This window comes from Calliphora vicina, chromosome 5, assembly GCF_958450345.1.
Source record: "Calliphora vicina chromosome 5, idCalVici1.1, whole genome shotgun sequence".
Classification (NCBI taxonomy): domain Eukaryota; kingdom Metazoa; phylum Arthropoda; class Insecta; order Diptera; family Calliphoridae; genus Calliphora; species Calliphora vicina.
In genome coordinates this window covers 19,233,819-19,254,156 of record NC_088784.1, presented here as the reverse complement: position 1 = coordinate 19,254,156, position 20,338 = coordinate 19,233,819, and the positions used below count along the sequence as shown (strand labels likewise).

The following is a 20,338-nucleotide window of genomic DNA, read 5'->3' as shown; positions in this document are numbered from 1 at the left end:
AAGAAAGAATAAAGCTTTGTTTATACTGAGTAAATATCAAATCAATTTGAATACAGACGAAGCTGCAATGTGTTTAATTCAAAGAAAAACTTTTTGTAAGCTCTAAATTTTACATATATGTATGATTTTTGATATTTTTATTTACTTTTTAATAGGGACTACTAAACTACAAACATTATTTGTATTAAAACCAAAATTATTGCAAACTTTAAATTTGAGAAATATTGATTTAAACAGATTTTCATTATTTGTATTAAAACCTAAGTTATTAGAAACTTTAGAAGCTTGAAAAATATTGACTTAAACATCTTTAATTGGTAATGTATATGTAGAAAGATATTTTATGTGTGTTTTTTTGATTTTTTAATTATTTTTCCAAATTTAAAAAATATTAAAAATTTAAATTTTTTTAAATTTTTGTTTTAGTATAAATATTTTGGTAAATTTTATTTTGAAAAAAACTTTGTTTTGTAATAGATTTTATACACAAATAAGTTGGCTTTCAGAAACATTGCAAAAAATCTCTCTAAAATTATTACAACAAAAGTTATAGTTAAATGTATACATTAACTCAATAATTAATATTAATCATACGCTCCCTACTAAATAATTGAAAATTTATAGAAATCTGCTAAACTATTAGAGCAGTATGTACAACTCGGTAAATATATAGAATATGAGTTAGGCTTTCTAAATAGAGGTTCCGCAACAAAATAATTTTAATAAAAGGGAATATATAGACAGGTAAAGTTCAACAATTTGGGTAAGAAAAACAGTTTGTAGATTGTAACATTTTCAAATATGAAAGATGCTAGACAATATCATTATACTCAATTACTAAAGACCCATAGGCATAATATTGAACAGCAAATTTATGCTGGACTATAAAGACTATTTGTATTAAAGCAAATGTTTTGCAAATCTCAAATGATTAAGAAATATTCATTTATATTAAATTAATATTGAACTATTTGGTTATAGGTATTCTAAGTAAATGGGACTCTAATGTAATGCAGAAATAAACTTGTATTTTTAATTATTGTATTCTAAGTAAACGGGACTTTAATGTAATGCAGAAATAAACTTGTATTTTTAATTATTGTTGAAAATCGAAAATTTCAAAATTTTAATTTTTAAAATTTTTGATTTTTCGAATAATTTTTTGTTATCAGTTCCAGCAAAATGATTTATTTTTAATCAGTTTTATATACTAATATGTTGGCTTTCATAAGCACTAACAAAAATCTATGTTCCATCATTATAATAAAAGTTATTGATAAATTTCTACTTCAAAACTATAATTAATATTAATCATACGCTACCTGTAAACAAATTATTATACAATAGATAACTGCTACACCTTTACATCAATCTGTACACAACTTGTAAACAGGTTAGAGGTAGATATGAGCTTTCTAATTATTATGTAAGAAACAAACTAATTTTCAGAATTTGTTAGTAATATTGAGTTAAAGTTTAGCACATTGAAATATTGATTTCAACACTATAATTCATAGCCTGCCATTTTAAATTCGCATTTTATGTACAAAATCCTGCTTAGAGTATTAAAATAATATGGAAAGGAACAAACAATTTTAATTTTTAAATTAGTTTCCCCAATTTGAAAAAACAAAATTTTTATTTTTAAAATTTTTCATTTTTGTATAAAATTTTTATTAATTTCTTTTAGGTTACAAATTTGTCTGGTATCATTTTTTATACTCTAGCATGTTGAGTTTGAGAAATACTTAAAAAAATCTATGTACCATCACTACAACAAAAGTTATAGCAAAATTTATATTTTAAAACAATAATTAATATTAATCATACGCTCCCTACTAAACAAATGGTAATTATTAGATAACTGCAAAACTATTAAACCAATATCTACACAACTTGGAAACTAGATAGAGAATGAGCTAAGCTTTCTAAATATAGTTTACATAAGCAACAAATTTGGATAAAGGGGAAGTTATAGAGAGTTAAACATGGAATTTAATATTTTTTTTTGAATTTGCCTAAAACTGTTTGCTGGTTTCAAAGCTGCATAGAAGCCAAAACAAAAAACAACACTCAATGTTCAATTACTTCATTGCAATCAATTTGAAGTGATTAGTTTTATATATTTGTTTGCGTTTCGTAAAAATAAAATACTTTGCTAAAATTTAGACCCACACAGGTGTTAAATGATATGAGTACAAAGGTGTGGCTAAAATAGGTACGTTTTGTTAAAGTTTAAAGAGTTCGAAGAATTCGAAGTAATTTCATTTTGTAAATAAAATTTAATTAAATAAATAGTTTTTAAGGAAACACATTGAGGTTTTATGGTCTAAATAAAATAATTTTATGCTGAAGAATATCAAAATGTTTTTATTGAATATTTATGCTGCAATTTCCTAAAAAACTTGCTTAACTTAATGCAGTTGTTGCCAGTTAAAAATCCTATTTAATTATTATATTTTTAAAATGAATTTAAACAGCTTTTATTTCTAATTAAAAATTGCTATCTTTCTTTATATGTCTCTCTACTTAAAGTTTCTACTCTATTTTGTTACATTCAACTAAATAACAAAAACTTTTTGTTTTCCAAAAAAAAAATTTCCTCTCATACGTAATTATTTCTTATTATTTCTTTATAGTTTAAGCCAAACCAAACTGCTGTTACATCCCTGAAACGTGACTTGGCAAAGTCGTTATTTTGCTGCTCTAAATACAACTCGTAATCTCGTAAAGGATTTGGCAACAGCGAAAATAAATACAATATATTTTATTACATATAGAAAACTGAGATTCTATTACTAAGATAGAACCAAAAACGAAAGTAAATTAAGGGAAAAATCAACTACAAAATAATAAATTTTAATACACACAAAACTCATTAAGTATGGAGGCAACAAATGGTGCTGCTGCAGCTGCGGCCAATGCTGCTGCTGCCGCTAAGCGGGTTCAAATAGAAAAGGCACACAATTTTATGCGTCAATATCGTGATCCCGAATCCAGAGAATTAAAGAAATTGTCGGCCAATCAATTTATGGATGTGTGGGCACATTATGATAAAGATGGTGAGTTCAAGCATAATATTTTGAAATAAATTTATGATATGTATGTAAAAAAGAAATGTGTTGTTAGAAATAGCTATTTGGTATTTATATTCATTTGCAAATGATATTACAAAATACTTAAATTCTTCAAAATAAATTTTTAAAAATTTTATTTAAAAAAAAAATTTGACTTTTCTCTAAAATTTTTATAAATTTTTGTTTGAAAACTTATTTGTTTTGTCATAGTTTTTGTGCATTAATATGTTGGCTTTTAGCAACACTTAAAAAAAATACTACATATTAATTACAATAAAAGTTATAGCTAAATTTATGTAATAAGACAATAATTAATATTAATCACACGTACCCGAGAAAATAAATGGTAATAGTTAAATAACTCATAAACTACTAGTGCAATCTTTACACATTTTGGAAACTCATTTAATAAATAGTTAAGCTTTATAAATATTGGCTACTCATCAAAGAAATTTAAATAAAGAGGAAGCTATATTGTTTTAAAGTTGGCCACCTTAGATATGAAAAAGTTTTCACAAATTCAAATTGAAACAAATAAATTTTCTTAAGATTTTTTACTTTTTCATATAATAACTACAACGGCTTATATTCAAAAGCAATTTGTGCTGTCGTATAAATCTATTTGTATAACTAAACTTTTTAAATTCAATTAATTGCTGAGAAATATTGATGTCAACATATTTGCGAATTGTTTTCACAAAAGACTATTAAGATACTCTTAAGCAATAACCAAAAGTCTTATATTTCTTCTTATTTTTAAAATTTTAAGAAATTTCAAAATTTGTAAATTTGTCAATATTATATAATTTTTTTTTTATCAATTTGTATAAGATTCAAGCATTATTTTGTTATCCGTTTTGTACATTAATATGTTGGCTTTTACAAATATTTTACCAAATTAATGTAGGTGCATTCCCACAAAAGTTATAGCTAAATTTGTGTTACAAGACAATAATTAATATTAATCATACGTCTCCGAGAAAATAAATGGTAATCATTAAATAACTGCTAAACTATTTAACCAATCTTAACAGATTTTGGAAAATCATTAAATAAAGAGTTAAGCTTTATAAATATTGGTACCTATTCACAGAAATTTAAATAAAGAGGAAGCTACATTGTGCTAAATAAATTTTAAAATTTGAATTTTGCAAACTTTTGTATTTTATATAAAATTTTGATTAATTCTCTTTGGAACTAAGCTTTGTTTAGTAATACTTTTTGTTCGTCAATATGATGGTTTTCAGAAATATTGAAAACTATTAATGTATGTTCTTTACTACAAAAGTTCTACCTAAATTTGTGTTGCAACTCAATAATTAATATTAATCATACGTACCCAATAAATTAAATCGTAATCCTTAAATAACTCGTTAACTACAAGAGCAATCTGTACACAAGTTGGCCACTCATTAGATAAATGATTAAGCTTTCCTTATATTAAAAACATATCAAATGAAATTAAATATAGGTGAAGCTATAGTGTGTTAAAGTTTAGCACCTTCGTTGAGCAAATCAATTTGTTCAACATTTTGTAGTTTAAACTGACATCTGTAATTCGAATTTTTTACACAAAAGCAAGCTGAAAGAATCCAAAAGAAAGACAAAAAAAACTTATATTTCTAGTTATTTTTAAAATTTAAATAAATTTTAATTTTGAAAATTTTTCTATTTTATATAAAATTTGTTTAATTCGCTTTAGAGCTAAGCTTTGCTTAGTAATACTTTTTGTTCGTTAATATGTTGGCTTTTAGAAATATTGAAAAGTATTAATTTATGTTCTTTACATCAAAAGTTCTAGCTAAATTTGTGTTGCAACTCAATAATTAATATTAATCATACGTACCCAATAAATTAAATCGTAATCCTTAAATTACTCCCTAAATACAGGAGCAAACAGTACAAAAGTTGGCAATTTATTAGATAAAGGATTAAGCTTTCCTTATATTGAAAACAGATCAACCGAAATTAAATGTAGGAGAAGCTAGGATGTGTTAAAGCACCTTCGTTGAGCAAAACAATTTGTTCAACATTTTGTAGTTTAAACTGACATCTTTAATTCGAATTTTTTACACAAAAGCAAGCTGAAAGAATCCAAAAGAAAGGCAAAAAAAAATTATATTTCTAGTTATTTTTAAAATTTAAATAAATTTTAATTTTGAAAATTTTTCTATTTTATATAAAATTTTGTTAATTCGCTTTAGAACTAAACTTTGTTTAGTAATACTTTTTGTTCGTTAATATGTTGGCTTTTTGAAATATTGCAAATTATTAATGTATGTTCGTTACAACAAAAGTTCTAGCTAAATTTGTGTTGCAACTCAATAATTAATATTAATCATACGTACCCAACAATGTAAATAGTAATCCTTAAATAACTCCCTAAATACAGGAGCAAACAGTAAAAAAGTTGGCAATTTATTAGATAAAGAATTAAGCTTTTCTTATATTGGAAACAGATCAAATGAAATTAAATATAAGGGAAGCTAGGGTGTATTAAAATTTAGCACCTTCATTGAGAAAAACTTTTTGTAGTTTGTAACTTTTACAGATATGAAAGTAGCTTAAGATTTTTTACGTAGTTGTTAAAAATCGATATGGATAATGTTTAATAGCAATTGAAGTGGAAGATTTAGACAAGTTGTTCAAAAAAAATTTATGGAAATCCTTAAATCAGTAAAAAATATTTTTTCCAAAATTTTCAAAACTATTTCAAATAATCGAAATTTATAAGAAAAATCCAAATATAGGTGTATTTTTTCCTATTTTTAAAAGTTAAAAAAATATTAAAAATTTTAATTTTTAAATTTTTCACTTTTGTATAAATATTTTAGCAATTTGTTTAAGGAAAATATATTTTTTTGCAATAGTTTTTGTTAATTAATTTGTTAAGTTTCAGTATTACTTAAAAAAATCGTTAAGTGTTTATTACAACAAAAATTATAGCTAAATTTGTAACACAAGTCAATAATTAATATTAATCATACGCCACATACTAAATAAATCGTAATTATTAGATATCTAGTAAACTATTAGACTGATAAGTACAAAATTTGAAACATCAACAGCTGAGGTCTTCTTATATCAGAATTTTATTTAAAGTTTTAATAAATTTAATACTAAAGGATGCTGTAGGAATTCAAAATTTGAAAACTTTTCTTGAGTCATTTCTACAAAATTCTAGTGTTAATTAATAACAATCATGAAGAATATTTGAAATGTCAATTAATACTAATAACAACCCAATTAACTAATGTCACTTATTAACTAATTAATAAAAACACGACTTGTGTTTTAAGGATTTTGTAATGACTATTATATGTTTTAGTGAGTTTCTTTTTCAGTTGTTTCTACAGAAAATTAAATATTATAATTGACTTTGAGCACATATTTAGTTAACTACAAATAGCTAAATTGAAAACAATTAACTGCTGTTAAGGCCATTTAAATAATTGATTTCATCTAGAGTAAATATTTAATGATTTTCCTATAAAACAAATTCTGCAAATCAAAAATGAAATTTACATATTAAGCTGTCTATTAAACTAATTGATAAATTGAAGCCTTGTTTTGGCCATTTGACAATAATCATTTATGTTGGTTAAATTCAATATTATTTTCTTCTTTTTTTTTCATTATCTTCCAGGCAATGGTTATATTGAGGGCACTGAATTGGATGGTTTCCTGCGCGAATTTGTATCTAGTGCCAATGCCACTGATATTAGTCCTGAGGTAAGTGTGTTGTTTTAAATTTTTCACCAGAATTTTTTTTCATTTTTTATTTGATTATAATTTTGTTATGCTTGTTTTTTGTACTTGTATTATAATGGATTTCTCTTGTTAGCTGTCTAAAGGATACAGCAATTTTTTGCGCTTAATTTCAACCCAACTCTTACTATTTTATATTTGACTCTGCTGTTTAGAATGAATTTAAATTTTATTGTTGTTTTAAATGTTTCTAAAGATTTTCCTTGTAAAATTTTATATTCTATAGATTTTTTTTTGCATTTTTTGTGAGGAATAAATTATGTATATTAGGAGGAAGGGACAATTTTTGCTGTTAGTTCGTTACAATATAAAACGATTTAACACTTTTGACAAGATGTAGTTTTTATTATTTTTTAAAGGAGGATGTTGGGTATAAGTAAACATGTTGGAAATTGTTTCATTTAAATAATATTGGTTTGTAAATAAATCAATGTTAAAAAAATATTTTTTTTTCTGTTTAAAACTTTTTTCATTTTTCTTTTAAATCTATGAATAAGTCCTTTTAAATGAAAGTTGGTTTTTATAATAGTTTTAATGCACTAATATGTTGGCTTTTAGATTCAGTTAAAAAAATAAATAAATGTTTATTACAACAAAAGTTATAGTCAAATTTGTTTTATGAGACAATAATTAATATTAATCATACGTACCCTACAAAATATATCATAATTTCAAGATAATTGCTGAACTACATGACCGAGCTTATTATAATTTGGAAATTTAATGGAGCAATGATTAGGCTTTCTAAATATGTATAAATTATCAAAGTAAATGCAATACAGGTTTAACTACTTTTTGACAAAATTGTTCAATTGAATAAAAAAAACTTTTTGAGGGATTACTATTAAAAATATAATAGATTCTGAGGAGTTTTTACTGATATTTAAGAATGATTTTAGCTGGCCTATAATGAACATTTTTTTACAAAAAAATGTTTTAAAATCTTAAAATATCCACAATATATTCCAAAACATTAGATACGACAACTGTAATTCTAGATCCGGCAACTGTAATTCTAATTGGGCAAATAAATATTGTTAAATATAAAATAATCATATGGAAAATCAAAAAAGAAATGATTTTTTTTTTAAATTTTAAAATTTAAATTTTAAAATTTAAATTTTTGTTTTTATATAAATTTTTCCCTCAATTTGTTTTAAACAATATATTTCTCTGTTATAATTCTTAAGCGTTAATATGTTGGCTTTCAGAAACTGTTAAAAAATTCCTTTAATATTCATTACAACAAAAGTTATAACAAAATTCGTTGCACAAGTCAATAATTAATATTAATCATACGCTCCCTACAAAATAAAACATAATTTTAAGATAACTGCTAAAATAATAATCTGAACTACACATAACTCGAAAACTCACTACATGAAATGTTAAGCTTTCGATATATAAATTAAACAGCGCTCAATTTTGAATATACAGCTAGATACAGTGTGTTAAAGTTAACAAATTTGTTAGTAAGTTTTAAAAATATGAATTTTTTTTTTGTGATTTTTTATCACAACCACTTAACAATCGATATGTCAGATATTTCCCTAATAGTTTATTTTAAATATTAAACTTTTCTTTTGTCTGAGCATTCCATGAACCATTCATATAAAATTCCTATATTAAATAAAAGCTTTTTTGCAATTTCAATAAACCCGTTTTTTGCTGGGTACAGCAACAGTTTGCAACTTGTCCTCGGTTGTTGCAACAAAACGAACATTTAAGCCTCCTTGAAATGATTTGTTTGTTCAATTTTTCATTCTTTCTCCTGCTCATAGCAAGTGTGACATTAAGCACTTTGTTAACATTTCAGCTTTAAATTCAACCAAAAAATACTTGGGTGAAAAAGAAAAGAAAAAAAAGAAAACTAAAATGATTTGAATTTGAACAAGAGCAAGAAATTAAACACACACTCACACAATATATTCAAAAATTTCATGACATGAAGGAATTTAACATAGTTTGTTTTTTTCTATACAAAGCTGCCTGCTGCCATTTGAATAAAACATTGTTGCCAGTTGATGTCATCAACAAACATTTGCACTTGGTTTCGTTTAAAAGCAACAAAAAAGTGGTGGATGAAAAACTATGTATTTTTTGGTTTGGTTTCTACTGAAATATTTGTTGAACTCCTTTAATGCCAGAACGAGTAGTTGTCATATTTTTTGTCACTTTTATGAGCTGACTAATGACGCAAATGTTTTGCTTTTTTTTTTAAATGACTGGAACTAAAAGTGTCATATACTATTATTTTGGGTGGGTGTAGAAAATTAATGAACATTAAGCTCTGTGGGAATATTATTAAATATGCTTAAATGTGATGAAATAAGTATTTAGGTATAAACAGTCTTCCTGGGGGAATTTAATAAAAAGTGTTTTAGGAAATGAATAAAACTAATTTTTTAGAATGACAAAAAAAATAATTTATTCATACATTTAGCTTACAATTTGTGTTAACAGACTTCCAGATTTTAACCGAATAATCGGATAATCGAGATTTGGGAATATAAATAAGTTAACCGGAGTCATGAGTATCTAAAAATTGTGTTATATAACTGCTATACTCTAATAATTTGTATCTAAAAGCGAATAATTATAAAAGCGAATAATTATAAAAGCGAATAATCGGTAATCGTTTATACGCCAATTTAGTTCAAAATTCTGGTGGAATGTTTGAGTTAGTTTCTATTCAGTTTTAAATTTTTGATAAATAGGAAAGAAATTAAAGGAAACCCGAATAATCGGATAATCGAATAATCGGATAACCGAATAATCGATTAATCGGATAGCCGAATAATAATTAAAAACAAAATATTTTTAATAATTAAAAAAAAACAAATTAAAGGATACCCGAATAATCGAATAATCGGATAACCGAATAATCGATTAATCGGATAGCCGAATAATAAGTAAACAAAACAAAAACCTATCCAGTTTTAACCAAAAAATATTTTTTATTTTAAGCAATAACTTTTAACTAAACGAATAATCGTCAAACCGGTTACTATGCAGTTTGAAATTCCGAAAAACGAATAATCGATTAATCGGATAGCCGAATAATAATTAAACAAAAAAAAAATTAAAGGATACCCGAATAATCGGATAACCGAATAATCGGATAGCTGAATAATAAGTAAACACAACAAAAACCTGTCCATTTTTAACCAAAAAATATTTTTTATTTTAAGCAATGACTTTTAACTAAACGATTAATCGGCAAACCGGTTACTATGCAGTTTGAAATTCCTCAAAACGAATAATCGCATTAATGAATGAATAATCGATTAAACGCATAGCCGAATAATAATTAAATAATAAAAAAAAAACAAATTAAAGGATACCCGAATAATCGAATAATCGGATAACCGAATAATCGATTAATCGGATAGCCGAATAATAAGTAAACAAAACAAAAACCTATCCATTTTTAACCAAAAAATATTATTTATTTTAAGCAATGACTTTTAACTAAACGAATAATCGGCAAACCGGTTACTATGCAATTTAAATTTCGAAAACGAATAATGAATAATCGTGCACTCGAGTTTCCAATGCAAATAATAAAACTAGAGTAGTTTTCATTTACTTTTGAAATTTAGCAACTGAATAATCGAATAATGGAATAATTGACTAATTGGCAAACCGTTTACATGAGTTATCAAAAATTTAAAACAATTTTATAAAAGTAATTGTTTTTTAAATTTTTAACTAAGGAAATGAATAATCGAATACCCGAATAATTTATTATTCGAATAAAAATAAACGAAAATATACGTCTTTTTATTGGAATAACAATTATATTTTCCCAACATGAATCTTTATTTAAACGAATAATCGGCCAACAGGTTACTATAAAATTTGAGACTTGGAAAACGTATAATCGGTGAATCGCATAATGCATTATTCGAATACAAATATGTGAAAATATAAACGTTTTTATTATATTTATAACTTATGAAACGAATAATTCGTTAACCGAATAATTTGATAATGAGAAAAAATAAAAAAATTAAGTAATATATTTCTAAGTAGTGTTCAATAAATATGAAACTTAGTCAACGAATAATCGCTTAACCGAATTATCGATTATTCGAATAAAAATAAACGAAAAATATCAGATTTGTTATTGAAATAAAAGTTGTATTTTCTCATGCAATAATCTTAATTTATTTTCTTAAATCAACAAACCAGTTACTAAGTATTAAATTTGAAACTTGAAAAACGAATAATCAGGGTGTAAGTTATTAAATTAAGAAATTTAGGAACCGAATAATCGGGTAGCCAACCAATGAATAATTGGCTAACCGATTACAAGAGTATGCATTCCAAAGTTGTATTTTATTTTGACTATAAGCGAAGCTAAATTAAAATAATTTTTATTAAAAAGCTAGTAATTATTAAACCGATTAATCATACAATCGAATAATTAGGGTAAACGATTATTCGGCATTTTAAAACAAAAGTTTTATATACGGGGCATTTCAAGTGAACCAACTTTTGAAATCGATGTCTTCCGATCGCGATGAAATTTGCACCAATGTTAGTTCTATTGGATAGTAATTCAGACACCATTTTTCAACAAGATCGGTCAAGAACTCTCTGAGTTATAGGAGGTCAAAATTTGACATTTTGGCCAAACAGGTGTTTTTTTTTATCCATATAACTTATTACCTATTGTTCTTAGCAAAATGTGTCCCAAATAGTTTAGATAGCTATTTATGCAATCTTTCGAAAAAAAAAAATTAAAAAAATTTAATAAAATATTTTTGATTTTTTTTTTTAAATCAAAAATATTTTTGACTTTTTTTTCAAAATGGGCCCTTTTTATTTTTTTTTAAGAAAGCTTAGGTCTTTTCCTAAGCGACCTATATGGTCGCTTAGTGGGATGCGAGTGGGATATCTATCAAAAAAAATATTTTGTAACTCAAGATTTAAAATTTTTGAATTTTTTTGCAAAATCAAAAACTTTGTTGACTTTTTTTAAAAAAATGAACCCATTTTTTAATTTTTTTTTTTGCTCAGAAGAAAGCGTATGTGTTTTCCTTTAACACCCTTTTTGTCGCTTAGTGGGATGCGAGTGGGATATCTATAAAAAAAATGTTTTGTAACTCAAGACATACAATTTTTTATTTTTTTTTAAAAAATCAAAAACCTTTTTGACTTTTTTTTCCCAAAATGGACTCTTTTTTTATTAATTTTTTTTTCTCAAAAGAAAGCTTAGGTCTTTTCCTTTAAAACCTTTTTGGTCGCTTAGTGGGATGCGAGTGGGATATCTTTCAAAATAAATGTTTTGTAACTCAAGACAAATGTTTTTAAATTTGCACTATTTTAATTTTGTTCATATTTGTGTGTAAACCTTAAAAATTAAACTTACGCAGAGAAACTAGACACATTAGCCTTTCCGATGGTATGTAACATACCCAACTAAAATTTCATAGCCTCGATACTGTAATACCCATAATATGTTAAATTTGAAATTTAGAATCAAATAAAACTTTTTTCTTATTAAAATAAAACTTATATTTTTCCAAGCAAAGCGAATAATTATAAAACCGAATAAAAGCGAATAACCAGCTACACGATTATTCGGTTCTTAATAATATAAAATAGTGCATTATGTAAATTAATTTACTTTTTATTAATTCTTAAACTTAAGTCCCCATAGTCGCATAACCGAATAATCGAATATCTGAATAATATAAAAACCGAATAATATGCATAAATAACCCATCATTTTATTATGTATTATGGCTATACAACGAACAAATTGAAATATTTTTTAGTTAAAAACGAATAATTATTTTGAAAACCGAATAATCGGAAATACTATTATTCGGTTTTTTATAATAAAATTTTTTGTTAAATTTGAAATTAATAAAATGAAAAAAGCATTGTCATTTTGAAATTAAAAATAAATTATTATAAATCTGGGAACCGAATAATCGGATATCGATATTTTTTTAATTTTTATAAAAAGTTTTCAATATACATACATGAAATGTAATTTTATTAAATTTCCAAATCGAATAATCGGTCTAACGAATAATCGATTATTCGAATAAAAATTAAAAAAAATAAAATTAATTTCTTACTAAAAATAAATTATTTGAAAAGCAGCGAATAAATGGGTATCCTCATAATCGTGCAAACGATTAATAAATTATTCGTTATTTTTCAATAAATGTTTTTTATGTAGTAAATTAAAGTAATTTTCATTAATTTTTGTTAAATTTGATGTTAATAAAATGAATAAAAAAACATTGTCATTTTGAAATAACAATAAATTATTTGAAATATATGAACCGAATAATTGAATAACTAAATAATCGATTATTCGATATTTTTTTAATTTTTATAAAAAATTTTCAATATACATACATAAAATGCAATTTTATTAAATTTCCAAATCGAATAATCGGTGAAACGAATAATCGATTATTCGAATAAAAATAAAAAAAATAATAATTTCTAAATAAAAATAAATTATATGAAAAGCACCGTATAAATGGGTATCCGCATAATCGTGCAAACGAATAATCGATTATTCGTAATTTTTTAATAAACGTTTCCTATGAAAATTAAAGTAATTTTCATTAAATTTGAAATCTAGGAATTCAATAATCAAGTAACCGAATAATTGCGAAAACGAATAATCTTGTTATCGAATAATTATTCGAATAAAAATTAAAAAAAAACTGTAAAATATTGCATATTATTAGAAATTAAATTTTGAATCATTTACTTCTTAGCTAAACGAATAATCGGTTATATGAGTAATCCAAAAACTAATGTAACATAACTAAAACAGCAGTTATAAAAAAGCGAATACAATTTTTTTTTTCCAAATTTAAGTTTGATATTTCTGTAGCCTTACTTTTTTTGTTCATAACTTCATTAAGAACTTTAACAATATGTTTCTTGAAATGCTGACTGCTGTAATTTTTATTATAAATGCTTCCTTCCCAAACCTTTAGACACCAGCAAATGGCCATATATTGTCCTTATTATAAACAAAATGAACAAAGTATAAAAAATGTCCATAAGTTAGGGTTCAAATACATTTTTGGCCAAATGACATTTATGATTTATGTAGAAAAAAAATAAAGTAATATGAACGATGACAGAAAACAACAAAGAAGCTCAACAAATTTGTCATATTTTAGCAATTAAATTAACCTTTTTTTCTTTTTCACAAAAATATCCTTTCAATATTATATGTTTGTCCTTAATAAAGCAGCATCATTTATATTTTATAAGTTAAAAAGCACCTACTCTAGTCCCTATATTACTATTTATTATGTATTTACTCCCTTAAAAACTGACAAAAACCTTTTTTGCTTTTATTCTTTTTTATATCTGTTCATTCCTAAAGGCTGTCACCGACACAATGCTGGGAGAATTGAAATCATGTTTTATGGAGGCCTACGATGATAATCAAGATGGTAAAATTGATATTAGAGAGGTAAGTGTACCCCAGCAAAACAACAATAACTATATATGAATATAAGGAAAAGTATATAAAAATGTATATCAAAAAAATCCAACCCAAAATAATTGAAAAGCATTGAACAACTGAAACGACAACTGTTTGTGAATTCTTAAGAACAACTACAAAGTACAAACTCCCTCTTAAACTTGTCAACTTTGTAAAATCCAGCCTTTAGACATGATTCTCACAAAAAGGCACAAAGTAGAAATGAAGAATAAAAAAGCAAAGAAAATTGCTGAAACGAATTCTCATTTCTTTATTACTAAATACCATAAAGAAAAACAATTTCGTGTTTTTTTTTCTTTCCAATTTATTTAAATAAACACTTTATTTGGTGTTTAACACACTCAAACAGGCCTCTTCATTTAACGCCTTAAATTGATTAAGGAGTTTATTCGATTATAAACGAAAATACAACATATTCTTTTAAGCTTAATGAAATGTAGAGGATAATAAAAGCAAATATGTTTTCTAATTTAATGGGAAATTGGAAGAAATGTTTAACTAAATCTTAAAACTAAGTGCCTTAAATTCAAAAGATATCGTTTTTATTGATACTAAATTTTAATAAACTGAAATTAATGTTTCAAAATAAAAAAAAACTGTTTAAATTTATGTAAAAAGTTAAAATAAATTAATTTGAAAAACGAATAATCGGATAAACGATTAATTGGTTAACCGAATAATCGATTAACCGAATAATCTATTGCACCAATAATCGTTCAAATGTGCTTTACTACATTGTTATAAAATAGAAGTAAAAAAAATAAAAAAATAATAAAATCCGACTAATCGGATAACCGAATAATCGGTTAACCGAATAATCTATGGTACAAATAATCGTTCAAAAAAAAAAGCTGTTTAAATTTATGCAAAAAGTTAAAATAAATTAATTTGAAAAACGAATAATCGGATAACCGATTAATCGAATATTCGATTATCCGAATAATCTATTGCACCAATAATCGTTCAAATGTACTTTACTACATTGTTATAAAATAAAAGTAAAAAAATAAATAAATTTGTTAAACGAATAATCGGATAACCGATTAATCGTTTAACCGAATAATTTATTGTACAAATAATCGTTCAAACATTCTTTACTACAATGTTGTAAAATAAAAGTCAAATAAAATAAATAAATTTGAAGAGCGAATAATCGGATAACCGAATAAACGGGTAACCAAATAATCTGTTGTACAAATAATCGTTCAAATATGCTTTACTACATTATTATAAAATAAAAGTAAAATAAATAAATTTGAAAAACGAATAATCGGACAACCGATTAATCGGTTAACCGAATAATTTATTGTACAAATAATCATTCAAATATGCTTTACTGCAATGTTATAAAATAAAAGTAAAAAAAATTAATAAATTTGAAAAAAGAATAATCGGAAAACCGATTATCAGTTAACCGAATAATAAATTGTACAAATAATAGTTCAAAAATGCTTTACTACGTTGGTATAAAATACAAATAAAATAAATAAATTTGAGAAACGATTAATCGGATAACCGATTTATCGATTAACCGAATAATCTATTGTACAAATAATCATGGAAACATGCTTTACTACATTATTATAAAATAAAAGTCAAATAAAATAAAAACAAGTAAGAGTGCTATATTCGGCTATGCCGAATCTTATATACCCTTCACCTTTGTTGTGGATGCATTATTATTTTTTATAATTACCTATATATGTATGTACATTGCCCACTTTCAGCGTACAGCATCCTAAATTTATCAAGAACACAAAAAACAACAACAACGCAAACGAAACAAAACACCAAAAGAAAAAACAAAATACGCAAGGCAATGAAACCAACACACATCCAAACATACGTTTAATTGTATAAAAAACAACAACAACGACAAAAGAAACAAAATACGCAAAGCATGCACATTCAAACATACGATTTGTTGTTTTTTTGTCAAAAAAACCAACACACAACCAAACTATACTTTAGTTGTATAAAAAACAACAACAACGCCAAAAGAAACAAAAAACAAAAAAAAAACCAAATACACAAAGCTTGCACACCCAAGCATACGTTTTGTTGTTTTTTTGTCAAAGCATGCAATACATTGTGTTTTTTGATGAAATTTTCAGAGGTTGTCTCGGATTTTTGCTCATATCTCCGTTATTTATGGACGGATTTTGCTGATTTTAAATAGCAAAATTCTCGAAAGTATGTCTGACAGAATTGTTGATGATTTGGATCCCGAAGATATCTGGGGCCTTCAGAAAATTGATTTCAACAGACAGACAGACGGACAGACAGACAGACAGACAGACAGACGGACATGGCTTAATCGACTCCGCTATCTATAAGGATCCAGAATATATATACTTTATAGGGTCGGAAATGAAAAATGTAGAAATTACAAACGGAATGACAAACTTATATATACCCTTCTCACGAAGCTGAAGGGTATAAAAATTGAAAAGCGAATAATCGTATAACCGATTAATCGGTTAAACGAATAACCTATTGTACAAATAATCGTTCAATCAAGCTTTACTACATTATTATAAAATTAAAGTAAAATAAAATAAATAAATTTGAAAAACGAATAATCGGATAACCGATTAATCAGGTAACCGAATAATCTATTGTACAAATAACCGATTAATCGGTTAACCGAATAATCTATTGTACAAATAATCGTTGAAACATGCTTTACTACATTATTTTAAAATAAAAGTCAAATAAAATAAAAAAAATTGAAAAGCGAATAATCGTATAACCGATTAATCGGTTAAACGAATAACCTATTTTACAAATAATCGTTCAATCAATTTTTACTACATTGTTATAATATAAAAGTAAAATAAAATAAATAAATTTGAAAAACGAATAATCGGATAACCGATTAATCAGGTGACCCAATTATAATCGGTTAACCGAATAATATTTTGAACAAATATCGTTCAAACATACTTTACTACAATTTTATAAAATAAATGTCAAATAAATAAATTTTAGAAACGAATAATCGGATAACTGATTAATCGGTTAACCGAATTTAATCGAATATTGTATAAATAGTCGTTAAAACATGCTCTAATACATTGTCATAAAATAAAAGTAAACAAAAATAAATAAATTTTGAAAAACGAATAATCGAATAACCGAATTATCGGTTAACCGAATAATCGATTGTACAAATAATCGTTCAAATATGCTTTACTACATATTTATAAAATAAAAGTAAAAATAAAAAAAAATTAAAAACGAATAATCGGATAACCGATTAATCAGGTAACCGAATAATCTATTGTACAAATAATGGTACAAACATGATTTACTACATTGTTATCACATAAAAGTGAAATAAAATAAATAAATTTTGAAAAACGAATAATCGAATAACCGAATTATCGGTTAACCGAATAATCTATTTTACAAATAATCGTTCAAATATTCTTTATTACATATTTATAAAATAAAAGTAAAAATAAAAAAATTTTAAAAACGAATAATCGGATAACCGATTAATCAGGTAACCGAAAAATCTATTGTACAAATAATGGTACAAACATAATTTACTACATTGTTATCAAATAAAAGTAATAAAATAAATAAATTAGAAAAACGAATAATCGGAAAACCGATTAATCGGTTAACCGAATAATCGATCATACAAATAATCGTTCAAACATGCTTTGTTACATTGTTATAAAATAAAAGTCAAACAAATAAATATATTTGAAAAACGAATAATGGAAAAACCGAATAATCGCTTACTCGAATAATCTATTGAAAAAATAATTGTTCAGATATGCTTTACTATTTCACTATACAAGTCCTGTATACAAATTAAGATAACTTTTGAATAAAATAAATTTTAAAGTCTACCGATTAATCGGTTTACCGAATAATAGAGTAACCGAATTATCTATTATACAAATAATTTTATTTTTATAAGTATTTCTTATTTTGATTTTTAATATTAATAAAATCTTATTTATTTACTTCTAGTTGGCTCAATTATTACCTATGGAAGAAAATTTCCTCTTACTATTCCGTTTCGATAATCCATTAGAGTCCAGTGTGGAATTTATGAAGGTAAGAAATGAAAAATTTACATTTCCCATTAAATTCAACTTTTAAGCATAAATTTCATAGCATAATTTAAATTGTTAAAATTTAAACAAATGTACAGCCTACTTTTAGGCTCTATAAGATAACCAACAAACCTTTAATGTCAAAGAATTTATGATGATTTCTAGTTTATATATTTTTCATTTTGTGTGTATTGTCTTGTTTACAGATCTGGCGCGAATATGATACCGATAACTCTGGCTACATAGAAGCCGACGAACTAAAAAATTTCTTACGTGATTTACTCAAAGAGGCCAAGAAAATAAATGATGTTTCAGAAGATAAATTAATTGAATACACAGATACCATGGTGAGTTTTGATGTTGTAATGTTTATTTTATATATATTTTTTTCATATTTATTCTTGACAACAAAAGACAATAAACACAGAAACATAACTAAGACCAAGCCATAAATAATAATTTGTTAAAGAATTAGAAAAGGCTGCAGGAGTAGCCTAAAGCTACAATTTATATATATTTTTTTTACATTTTATCTGCCTGTTATTGTTTAGACAAACATTTGAATTTAATATATTTGCCAAAGTCAGCACAAATTCTAAATGATTTGTGAACAGCAAGCAAATTCTATTTATTTACATAATAATAAAAATTAATGAGAAAACGGTGTAGGCCGTTTAAAATTCAACACAATGAAATCATGAGTTTTGCATAAATAATTTCCTTGAAACTACACACTACAGAATTACTATATACTCAGGGAAAACATTAAAAACTCAACAATTTGATGAGTGTTGCATAGTCAGCAGATTTAATATGTATGTAAAGTGTTGCATTGAGTAAGGATTTTTCATTATTAGTTTTTTTTCGATTTCTGCAATTGTTTACAATTCAATTATTGATATTGCAGATTTATGCATAAATTTCAAAATTCAATGCATATATTTATGATAATCATTATGTCAGTATAAATAGATGATGGATTTGCCCAACAATATACTGTTTAGCATAATGTTAGCAGGCTATTGTAATTTCCTATGGTATTCATAGGAATTCTCGATAAACAACAATTTAAATCAGCTTTATAAAATATATTAAAACATTAAAACATAGTATATTGTTGCATATTATTATGTATGTATGGTTTTAATGGAATTTATATGAAAATATTTACATTAGCATACTATTAGGCTTTTGTATTTATAATGCATTTAAAATGAGTTTATTTGATGAAATTAGTTTGAATTTATTTAAAAATATTTGTCACTAATGGCTCAAGCTCATGGCAACTAATAATGATTTATGACCTTAATTAATGATTATGCAATTATATTAGTAAAATTTACACTCGATCAGATTTATTCTATGAATTTTGTGCTACTTAATTAAACAGTTTGATTTGAATTCTTTATGATGTTAATGGCATATTTGCTGAGTAGGAGTTTGGCAGAAAAAAGTATTGCATACTTTGAGGCGTTAATTGGATATGTAACAGTAAAAGCTATTGATTTAGCAGTAATCAGTAAGTATTATTTTTAGTTATGTAGGCCATATCGACCAACAAATAACTGGGATATTCAGCATCAATGGAAGCGATTTAGACAATCAGATTTTAGTTCTAATCATAGCTATTTAGACGACCATATTTTAGCTTCAATTGTAGGTCTTATGCAGTTTAATTTTAGCTGTAATTGAAGGCCTTTAGACATTCAGATTTTAGTTTCAGACGAGAAGCCTTATGAAGTTAGATTTTAGTTTTAATCGAAGGTCTTTAGATAGTCATATTATAGCTTCGATCGAAGTTGTTTACACAGTCAGATTTTAGCTTCAATCGAAGGTCTTTATAGAGTCAGCTTTGAGCTTCAACCGAAGGACTTTATACAGTCATATTTTAGCTTCAATCTTAGGACTTTATACAGTCAGAT

At 25.0% G+C, this 20,338-nt stretch overlaps 2 protein-coding genes across 2 annotated transcripts in view; both read left to right on the top strand.

Moving 5' to 3' along the window:
- PIG-V (phosphatidylinositol glycan anchor biosynthesis class V) overlaps positions 1-20,338 on the top strand; it is a 190,782-nt gene that overhangs the window by 36,094 nt on the left and 134,350 nt on the right. The window lies entirely within an intron of this gene.
- Positions 1-20,338, top strand: part of Cbp53E (Calbindin 53E) — an 86,400-nt gene that overhangs the window by 36,208 nt on the left and 29,854 nt on the right. The window contains exons 2-6 of the mRNA XM_065511830.1: positions 2,640-3,062; positions 6,724-6,809; positions 14,221-14,310; positions 18,331-18,417; positions 18,623-18,763. Of these exons, the coding sequence (XP_065367902.1) occupies positions 2,885-3,062; positions 6,724-6,809; positions 14,221-14,310; positions 18,331-18,417; positions 18,623-18,763 (582 nt within the window). The 5' untranslated portion in view covers positions 2,640-2,884. The remainder of the gene's footprint in view (positions 1-2,639; positions 3,063-6,723; positions 6,810-14,220; positions 14,311-18,330; positions 18,418-18,622; positions 18,764-20,338) is intronic.